Here is a 10,340-nt window from a genome sequence, read left to right as displayed (position 1 = left end):
AGACAAGGTTGCAAATGTGGAAAATTTATGACCAGAGATGCTCATTTGTTCATAAAGAAGATTACAAAAGATGCCTATCAAGAAATTTGCAAGATGCAAGAAAAGAAGGATCCAGATATGACTAAATACGTTCAACACCATGGGGATGATGTTCAATATTACTTGTCCTGTGAGGGACTCTGGAATCCAAGACTTTTGGGAAATAAGACCTACAGAGATCCATCTGCAAAGCGAGGGAATGAAGCGACAGATGCCCGAGAAGCTGCCTTCAAGACCTGAGGACGCAAGGATGCGGGGACCGAGTCCCCCTCAGGGAAACTGGATGGACAGAGATCAGATGACAATGCAATTGAGAATGACATTGCAGAAGACAATCTTCAAGAAACTTTCAAGTCAAGAGACCGATCTGCAATTTAGACTCGTCGTGCGGAATAACACGCTGCTGATTAGCACCGTGCTGATCAGGAAAGGCTTTGCAGGGAGGATGCCCAAAGATGCAGGACTTGCTCCGTGAGGACACAGAGGACCATCAAGGCCTGACGAAGCTCTAAGACAACCAAGACTGACAACATAAAACACACAACCCCACACACCGAGGCTGGAGCTGCCCTGCCCATGCTGGAATCATGCTGAAAAGTAACCTGTTCCCTTCACCCACCCAAAGGGGGCTGCTCCCAGACAACCCTCTCCCCTACACTAACTTCAAAACACCACCTGCAATTCCCAACCTCGACTCCTCTGCTCAGCCCCTCCCCACCCACCCCTGGGCCCTCAACTTATCTTCAAGAGCGATAGCAACACAAAGCCATGGTCAGTAATGAAAACCTCATTGTTTGAATGGGATGTGCTTCCAGTTGCACGGTTCCTCTTCATCCCCTATACGTAAAAAAGGAAAAAACACAACCCACAGATCACAAACAGCGCTGGCACAAGTCCCACCTAAGCCAATGCACGCTACTTCTGCTGCACTCACCTCCTCAAGGGAGCCCCATGGTATACCACGCACCTTCTCGTTCCAGAGTTGAACGCTATCGCCACCATTGCTTGGGGCGCCTGAAACATCAAGAGAAAGAGTTCCTGTTCTGCTGATCAGAAGTCACCAGCCCCATGAACCCCTCGCTACCAACTCAACTCAACTTCAACGCTCATCTGGTTCCAAAGGTGGCACGCACAGCGCCTGCAAAAACACAAGGAAACGTTTAAGTGACTTGATGTAAAATACATGGCTGACCCAGCCCACCACCATCTCACCTTCTCCAACCCCTCCTAAATGTGTGTCTTTGTCCCTCCAAGGATGGTTGTGGCACCTGCAAAAGTCAAAGCAAAAGGCACATGCTGAGGTCGTGCCTCCAACAACAGGCAGCCCACTGTGATGTCCACCTCCTGCCCCTTTACCTCAGCCTCTCACCCATCTGCCTGCCATCCTTGTGGGGTGCCAAAAGTAGGTTTGGAGGACACCTGGAAAACACAAAAAACAGGGGATGCCAATGCCTTCAGCGAAAATAAAACACCTGAGAAATAACTGCTCCTCCAGCCCACCAGCCTTTGCTCACCATGCCAGAGCCACCTTGGGCACCTATGTCCCACTTCATTAGCTTCTTCCACCTTCAAAATGACAGCAAATCATAGCAGTCGGATTACGCAGGTCACCGGAATGCTGCTCAGCACTAAGTTGGTCATGTTATGGTATTTCCCCATGCCCCTGATCCTACACAGCAGGCAGGGTAGCTCCAAGCCAAACACTCACACCCACAGACCGACCCAAGACACAGCCATGCAAGCCACAAGACTTGACCTCCAGATAAAACTCACAGCAAGAAGAGGGACTCTGGAATCCAAGAATTTTGGGCAAGAAGACCTACAGCAATGCAACTGCAAAGCGAGGGAACGAAGCCCGAGATGCCACCTTCAAGACCTGAGGACACAGGAACGTGGGAATGAGTCCTGCTCAGGGGAACTGGATGGACTGAGATGACGGATGATAATGCAGTCGGGAATGACATCACAGAAGACAACCATCAGGAAGCTTTCAACTCAAGAGACCGATCTTCAATCTAGACTTGTCATGCAAAAGAACGTGCTGGTGATTAGCAACGTGCTGATCAGGAAAGGGTTTCCAGGGATTATGCCCAAGATGCAGGATTTGCTCTGTGAGGACACAGAGAAGCATCAAGGCCTAAGGAAGCTCTAAGACAACAAAGATGGACAACACAAAACACACAGCTCCACACACCAAGCTCCAAGGCTGGAGCTGCCCTGCGCACACTGACATCGTGATGGAAAATAACTTGCTCTATTCACCCACTCAAAGGGGCTTCTCATAGCAACAAAACCACATTGACTAGCATGTTCCTGCAGTTGTAAGGTTCATCTTCACCACCTGCATTTAAAAAAAAAAAAAAAAAAAAAAAAAAGACAGCATCAACTACCTGGTCCAGCCAATGCCAACTGCTTCCACCACACCCACCTCCTCAGAGCCCCATGGTGTATTGCTTATCTCCCCATTTATATCTAGGAGAAAGATAGTACTCTGCAAGCAATTGGGAAAGTTGAGGAGGCTTTCTGCACTCTGTAAGACATTGTCTTAAGGCCTTGATGATTTCTTGAAGAGTTATAAATATCTGCCTGCCAACACATACAGGACACTCAGACTAACCCCTGTAAGATAATGTCATCACCAGCACTATGAAGATGATATGTCATCAGTAATTTAACCAGTATACAGCAGAACTAGCAGAACCACAAGATGCCATCTCCAGAAAAACTCTGAGATCCCAGGAAACTGTAATGTGCATAGCATAAAAGGATGAAAGAAACCACAACTGCACTGGTAAACCCTGTGGCTGCCTCAAAAGACTAAAGAAAATTACCTAACTGAAAAAAAGCCACAAAAGTGGTGCATACAGACATACTTTTTGCTTTAAAGAGCTCAAATCTTTGGTAGTTCTGAAGTTCTTACCTCAAAGAGTCTCAGCTTGTTCTCTACAAATAACACCCTGCCTACTCAAAGAACACAGTCAGCTCCCATCAGCTACAGCACTGCAAGAGCTCTGACCTCAGAGAAGCCCGGGAGCTGACTGAAGGCCCTGGCCAAAGGCTGTGGCTTATATACCACAGGCATCACCCACAGCCCTTCACACAATCCCCTGGGAAAGGGGAGGTGGCGATTACCACAAGGTATAAAAGCAGCCAGAGGAGAAACAGGTGGTTTTCTTCTCTGCCTTCAGTTTACATCACAAGCACAGAAACTCTATGATGGTAGCTGATTTTTAGGGGTTTTTTCCTGGCTTTTTTTTTCATCCCCTCTCCTTGTCACTTCAGCAACATGACCAAGTAAGAATTTGTGCTTTTGGGGGTTTTTTGTTGTTGTTTTTGTTTGCTTGGTGGTTGTTTGTGTGTGTGTCAGGGGGGGGGGTGTTTTGGTTGGGTTTTTTGGGTTTTTTTGGTAGTATTTAGATATAAAATATCTGCATTTATACAAACTTGTATAAGAAAGTAAGTCATTAAATACAGTAACTACATTAGAATAAAGAAAATGTTGTGGTTCAGGTTGCTTTTTAAAAAAACAAAACCACTGCTGACTGTTTCATTCACTTGATCACTTGATGTTGCTATGGGCCTGAGGTCTGAATCAAGGCATCATAATTGAGAAAGACTTTGACTGGAGCGCTCTGAAGCGTGTGCATAAAAATTTGTGAGGGGGCTGTGGTGCCCGAAGGCTGTGGAGTATGAGAAAGAGCTTGGAAGACAATGCAGTAGAGAGCAGAGAAAATAAGACAGAACGGTGTAAGAGAGGAAGCCTTGGAGATTCTGTGAGGTTCTGAGTTACAGGAGTGTGCCTGGGTAAACTGTAGGTGAGCGAAAGAGAGTAAATGACTGGATGTGGCCTGGAGGGCAGACAGAAATATGGGATGAGAGGGATTGAAAGGGAAACTAAGTGCTACAGGGTGATGGGGAGACTAAAGAATGTGTCAAGATGCAGGAGCAGCTGTCTCTGTGAGCCAAAAGACAAGCCAGAGGGGAAGATGAGTGGTCTGGCTGAACAGGGAGATACTGAAGGAAATTTGGGGTAAAAAGAGAGCTTAAACTATGGAAAAAAGGGCTGGCTGCTCAGGAAGAGTTTAGGAACATAGGTCATGTAGAAAGAAAATTAGACAAAGGCACAATTGGAACTCAATCTTGCCACTTGCACTAAGGATAACAAAAACATCTTTCTATGGATACATCAGTGGCAAAAGGAGGGGCAGGGAAAACTTAATTCTTTTTTGGACATGGGGGGAAACATAGTTAACAAAAATGAGGAAAAGGCTAAGGTATTTAACACTTTCTTTTTCTCAGTTTTCAACAGCAAGACAGGCTGTCCTGAGGACAGCTGGCTTCTGGGGCTTGTAGAGAAATAAGAAGCTGAATAGCCCCCCTGTAATCCTGGAGGGATTTTAGTTTGTCCGACTTCTGAAAACCCATTTGTAGATTTTTAGCTATAAAGACTTCTTCAAAATTTCATTTATTCATTGCTTTCCCCCCTCCTCCTTGCCCCCAGCCCCCCCAGACCTGCTGCCCCTCAGCCCAGGAAGTGGCAGACGAAGACACAGCCCCCGCCCCCCCCTCCCCGGGTGTTCAGGCAGCACCTTTGGGCCCATCCCCGGCCCCCTCCCAAATAGCCCCTCTGCAGCCCTCACGTGGCTTTCCCCCACCAGGACTGCAACTCCCAGGAGGCCCTGCTGGAAGCAGGAGGTAGTTGCCAATGAGAAGCAGCTTTGCTCAGCGAGTGGATCGCCGCGGCGATTCCCCGGGAGTTGTAGGCCGCCCTCCAGCAGAGAGAGCTCGCAAGAACTATAACTCCCGGCACGGTACGGGGGGGGGGGGAGGCGCGGGGCCAATCAGGAACGAGGATCTTGGCTCGGCGCGCAGGCGTGCTGGGGCGGACGGCCGAGGATTCATGTGGAGGTCAGGAGCGGTGCGCGAGGGGAGCGGGGCGGGCGGGCGGGCGCGGTACGTCCCAGGGCCGGAACCGGAACGGAACCGGGAGCGGGGTTGAGGCCGAGCTGCGGCCTGGCGAGCGGGAGAGAGGCCTGGGCTGATGGGGAGCCTGTCCTGGGTGGGGGAAGCCCAGGGAGGGAGCGGGAGGCCTGGCGTGGAGGGGAGCGGGGCTGAGGGAGGCGGCTGGGCCGGGTTTGGGGTCCGGAGGGCTCTCTGTGGGGAGCCGGGGTGGTAGAGAGGGGCTGGGGGGAGCTGTGAGCCGGGGGATGGATGCTGCGGGGACCTCCGAGCTCCAGGAGGAGATGGGGGGGATCGCGGGTGTAGGAGAAGAAGAGCTGCAGGGGATGCATCCCCTCTGCTGGAGGGGTTTTGTCGGGGTCGGGAGGCACCAGGACCCCAACCCTCTCGGCCTTCTGGCTTTAATGAGCTAGACTTTTGATTCTGTTTCTGCAGGAGGGGGTTGTTAAAGGGGCTGGAAGTGGAGGTGTGAAATGGCTGCGAAGGTGTTTGAAAGCCTTGGGAAGCTGGGCCTGGGCTTGGCGGTTGCAGGTGGAGTTGTCAATTCTGCTCTTTACAACGGTGAGTGGGAGAAGCTGAGAACTTCCACGATGTCTTTATTTTGTGTGTGTGTCAGTCCCGTGGCTCCTCTGCACTTAGGTTGCTAATATGGAACAGTGAGGGGTTGAAAAACAGACCTGAACCTCTCCCTGGTGCACTGCACAAATCAAGAGTGGTTCAGAGCCCTTTGACAATCAGCTGCTGCCCTTGGGCAGCTGAGGTTGGGAAGGGGTCATAACTTCATCTTCTCTTTGCTTTGTTGCTGTGATTAATTTTACTGAGCTCCTGTAGCAAAAGGTCTGAACTATCTCCCTGTTTGCACGGAGGAGGCTTTGGTGGGGTGGAGGTGGAACTGTGCTTGATGCACTCTTTTCTTCCCCAGTTGATGCTGGTCACAGAGCTGTCATCTTTGACCGATTCCGTGGGGTGCAGGACACTGTGGTGGGAGAAGGTACCCACTTCCTCATCCCCTGGGTGCAGAAACCCATCATTTTTGACTGTCGCTCTCGCCCCCGTAACATTCCTGTCATCACTGGCAGCAAAGGTGAGTGTTTGGACCCAGAAACTGTAAGAGAACCATCTCTGATGGATTTTTCTTGTAAATGTGGAGATCTCGCATGTCCCGAGTCCACAAAGTCAGGAATGGTTTGATCTGTTTTTTTAGTTAGAAAAAACAGATTAGGAGACCCTTCCTCCAGCCTGTAAGTTGTCTGTTTAAACACAAAGTCTCTCTCTAAAGAGTCCCTGCACTGCAAACAAACTGAAGCATAAATCTTATCATAAGGGTTTGGATCCCAAGGTGAAAGGGGCAGTAAAAGTAACTCCTCTTTGCAGAAAAAAAAAAACAAAAAACAAAAAGAAGTCTGTGTGTTTATTCTTTCTCAGTTAGTCTCCCTGTTGAGGACAGCTTCTGCAGATCTCCTGTGCCATTCACCTTGTGCCTCTCTTCCTGCAGATCTCCAGAACGTGAACATCACATTGAGGATTCTGTTCAGACCAGTGACTGCCCAGTTACCACGGATTTTCACCAGCATTGGAGAGGACTATGATGAGCGTGTCCTGCCCTCAATCACAACTGAAATCCTCAAATCTGTTGTGGTAAGAATTGTTCTGCACCCAGAACTGCTGGGCCATCCTGCTTTCCTCTTTTTTTATTGGTGAAAGACCTACTGGAATGTGGAATATGTCATGCTCCACACTCAGGGTTTTCTTTCCACCCCTCTGGCTCTCACAGAACATCTAGAAAAAATAGTTGTAGTCATGCTAATTGTTTCTTGGTCATTCCAACTGCTTGGCTTGGCAGGGATTTTCCCCTCTTTATTCCTAGATTTCAGTGTATTGAAGCTCTTTGGTTTTGAAGGCATCCCCAGAGGACTGCTGAATAATCACAATTTAGTCCAGCTGCATGCTTTTAAATGAAGTGGACCTATTAAGTGAAATTAAATTAATTTTTAATTAAATTAAACCACCCCTCCAGCTCACACTTGCATTCCCAGTCATTCAGTCTTTTACTGAGCTGCCTGGGCAGCTTGGTGTTTGCTGGCTTTTGGGAAAAGAAGTGGATTAACTCTGGGGATCATGGGTGCAAAGGCAGGTGGAGAATCTTATAAATTCTTGGAGCTTTTTTTCTGACTCTTGTCCATCCTGATTTCAGGCTCGCTTTGATGCTGGAGAATTGATCACTCAGAGGGAGCTGGTGTCAAGGCAAGTGAGTGAAGATCTCACAGAGAGAGCAGCAACTTTTGGGCTTATTCTGGATGATGTCTCCTTGGTAAGAGTTCTCCCTTCTCAGTTGTTCTCTTTGGAGTCTGCCTAGATAAAAGCAATGAAGAGACTCTGAATGGTCAGAGAAGGGTGGACTGGAAGTTTGGACATGGGGACTGGGTTTGATGAAGCAGTTACAGCTCCAGTCAGTACCTCTGGTTTTGTTGCTGGCCTTCTGTGACCTTGACCAAGCCCTTGGAAGGCTCCACTGTACTGGCTTATCCACGGCCTTCACTGTTCCAGGGCTTTTATCCTTTAAATCAAGAGAAAATGTTTCTGTGAGCAATGGAGTGGGCTGCACCTTGCTTTAGAGGAGCTTGCTGTGCCACAAGCACCCAGAGACACAGGGAAAAAGTAAGGAGGCAGTGCTAATATTCACTTTTGATACAAAGTATTGAAAACATTCAGTTTTGATACATTTTCTAGAAATAATGTTTCCACCCGCTTGACTCTTCTCATTAGGCTATTTAAGGGGGGAACTCTGCTCTCCTCCCTCTCTGACCTCCCTATAAGCTTTGCAAATTAAAACTGTTCTGATCTGCCTTGTACACACACTTTCTCTTTTGGGACTTCCCTGGAAAGCCTGCTTGGAGGAACGGGAAAGGAGCTCTTTAGCTTTGAACAGATAAGGCTTTGCAGGAAGGTGACTTCTGCAAAACCTGAGTTTTTTATTCTTTATTTCTGGTGCTTTCTTCTGAAGGAAGCTCACTCCTGCTTGGTGAGTGGGCTGCCTCTGCCAGAAAGCATCGTGTGTCTGAATGTACTGGCGTTACTTGTCCCAGTTTCTGTTCTTTTAGTCATCCTGGCTTTCCATCTCCATTCCAGTCTCACTGATCCCAGCAGTTTGCCTCCCCTGGGAGCTGCCTGGGTCCCAGCAGTGTCTCTGGAATCTGTCAGCAGTGTAAATTTTGCTTGATTTCTGCCCTGCAGACCCATCTGACCTTTGGCAAGGAGTTCACGGAGGCAGTGGAGATGAAGCAAGTGGCCCAGCAAGAAGCAGAGAGAGCCAGATTCATTGTGGAAAAGGTACCTTCTCCTTCTGAGAAATTTGGAAATGGTTTTTGGTATCTCCTTCCCACTGTAGCTTGCAGTGAGCATCTCACTCACCTGTCCAGGAGATGGGGCAGGCTGAATAATGAAGTCAATTATTGGGTCATAATGCTACCATGCTTCTCAGCTGTGTGTGTGATTGTTGGGTAGATAAAACCTAATGCTGGTTTTGTGAGTTGGTTTTTTTTTTTTTAATTCCATGTCACCATCTTATTGGAGTGCTGAACAGAAATGTCTGCATGGAGGAGGGAGAGAGCCACTCAGGAGGAAGTGTCAGTTAGAAATGGGGTTCAAGGTTGAGATCTGCAGCCCAAGTGATCCTGCTGTTTGTTGGGCATTTTGGGAGGGTGAACACAGCTTTGTGTTTGATATCATGGGCATGGGGGCCTGTGCCCTAGGAGTGTTACTGTCCGTGTGCAAAACCACATAATCTCAGATTAACCCAGGATCTCAGCAAGCATCCAGAGAAACAATTTTGTGTTGAAGAACTGATGCAGCTGGGAACATGCAGTTGTTGAGCATGCAGGAACACACAACTACACCCAGAGTTAATCCAGTGGAGGCAGTAAGATGCATGTAAACAGCCAGGGTGATTAAATAGTAAGAAGTGCTTATCTGACCTGTTTTTAACTCCACTGAAGTTCCTGAGTCTTTCCTAGACAGTTTTCCACAGAGTGCCCTTAGGTGGGCTAATGTTTGATATGAGGTTAGGACTGCGAAGGCAGTTGCAGAATGATTTTTAAGCCTTTATTTCTACCATCAGCAGAAAAACAGTCTTAACAGAATATAGTATTAAAATAAAATCCCCTCCTGCCTTTGCACTGTCCTCTGATATTTGATTAAGGGCATTTGGACCTGGTCCTTAAGGACTTGGTTTATTAATGGTTAGATTATGGTGTTGGTCAAAGGTTGGACTGGATGGTCTTGGAGGTCTCTTCCAACCTAAATATTCTATGATTATCCTGGTCTACTCAAAGCATGACCGCACTGGGGAAAAGAACAGGCTGGTGAGGTGGGAACCTCTGTTTTAAACATGACCTCTTTCGTCTCTTTTGCTCTTGTTTTCCCTGTTGCTTATTCCCCTTCTCATCTGTTCTAACTTCCAGGCTGAGCAGCAGAAGAAAGCAGCTGTCATTTCTGCTGAGGGAGACTCCAAAGCAGCTGAGCTGATTGCCAACTCTCTGGCCACTGCAGGTGATGGTTTGATTGAGCTGCGCAAGCTAGAGGCAGCTGAAGACATTGCCTATCAGCTCTCCCGCTCCCGCAACATCACCTACCTGCCCTCTGGACAGTCTGTGCTCCTCCAGCTGCCCCAGTGAACCTGGCTCTTCAGCCCTAGCTAGCTAGCTAGCTTTATCACCTCTACCTACCAGATCGGGCCCTTATCCAAAAAAGAATCTTTGCAATTTCCTCAGTGATAAAAAGCAGGGGGAAAAGAATTATTCAACCTATTTTGAATTCTGTTAATCAAATAAAACTTCCAACACTCTTGACAACAGACCTGCATTCCTCCCATGTATGGTCAGAGTAGTGGCTCCACTGACCATGCAGCTAGGTTTGAGAATTGCCCTTTTCCCAGGCAGTTTGAGCAACAGGAGCTGAGTTTTCATCTGCTCACTTCTGGAATGAGTAGCCCAGGTGACTCCCTGCCTACAAGAGAGCCCTTGGTAATCCGGTTTCCCAGCGATGCTTCTGTGCCTTTAGGCTAGCTGAGCCACGAGCCAGGGTTGTGACAAACTTCCAGATCCTGGATGGTGGCACAGGGACACTCAGGGCTCACTCTTCAGTCCAGCCAGTCTTTTTTTTTCAAGTGTAAGAGGACATCTCAGCTGTGAGGCCAGCAGCTCTGCTGTGCTTGTGTGAACCTCAGCACTGAGAGCCTGAGGTGCAGATCGAGTGGATTGTGGCTGGGGGTGAGAACACCAGAGACTGACTTGATGCAGGAGGTGGATTTCAGGCATGGAGGAGAACAGGGACATCTCCACTTC

The 10,340-nt window shown here is 48.3% G+C and overlaps 1 protein-coding gene and 2 long non-coding RNA genes across 4 annotated transcripts; 1 reads left to right on the top strand and 2 right to left on the bottom strand.

The window, feature by feature from the left end:
* Positions 1 to 622: 622 nt before the first annotated feature.
* On the bottom strand, positions 623 to 2,087 carry LOC139788549 (uncharacterized). 2 transcript variants are annotated; one of them, XR_011722879.1, is made up of 4 exons: positions 1,396 to 2,087; positions 1,252 to 1,307; positions 974 to 1,177; positions 623 to 876 (listed from the first exon to the last, which is right to left on the bottom strand). It is a non-coding gene; the product is annotated as an uncharacterized lncRNA (long non-coding RNA). The 2 variants fall into 2 exon arrangements; XR_011722878.1 differs by having other exon boundaries at positions 1,252 to 2,087.
* A 2,784-nt stretch (positions 2,088 to 4,871) lies between these two features.
* On the top strand, positions 4,872 to 9,840 carry PHB1 (prohibitin 1). The gene is made up of 7 exons (XM_071728448.1): positions 4,872 to 4,947; positions 5,434 to 5,559; positions 5,921 to 6,082; positions 6,494 to 6,636; positions 7,193 to 7,309; positions 8,233 to 8,328; positions 9,459 to 9,840. Exons 2-7 carry the CDS (start codon positions 5,472 to 5,474, stop codon positions 9,669 to 9,671), a joined length of 819 nt encoding a protein of 272 aa, XP_071584549.1. The 5' UTR covers positions 4,872 to 4,947; positions 5,434 to 5,471; the 3' UTR covers positions 9,672 to 9,840.
* LOC139788476 (uncharacterized) lies at positions 6,973 to 8,235 on the bottom strand. The gene is made up of 2 exons (XR_011722864.1): positions 7,456 to 8,235; positions 6,973 to 7,350 (listed from the first exon to the last, which is right to left on the bottom strand). It is a non-coding gene; the product is annotated as an uncharacterized lncRNA (long non-coding RNA).
* Positions 9,841 to 10,340: the final 500 nt, after the last annotated feature.

This window comes from Heliangelus exortis, chromosome 29 (assembly GCF_036169615.1).
Source record: "Heliangelus exortis chromosome 29, bHelExo1.hap1, whole genome shotgun sequence".
In the NCBI taxonomy this organism is placed as follows: domain Eukaryota; kingdom Metazoa; phylum Chordata; class Aves; order Apodiformes; family Trochilidae; genus Heliangelus; species Heliangelus exortis.
This window is presented reverse-complemented; position numbering and strand designations above follow the sequence as displayed.

Coding starts and splice junctions, on each gene's coding strand:
- PHB1 (XM_071728448.1), top strand. CDS start 5,472: ATGGCTGCGAAGGTGTTTGAAAGCCTTGGGAAGCTGGGCCTGGGCTTG. Junction 7,310..8,232: donor TTCTGGATGATGTCTCCTTG/GTAAGAGTTCTC, acceptor TCTGCCCTGCAG/ACCCATCTGACCTTTGGCAA. Junction 8,329..9,458: donor CCAGATTCATTGTGGAAAAG/GTACCTTCTCCT, acceptor TCTAACTTCCAG/GCTGAGCAGCAGAAGAAAGC.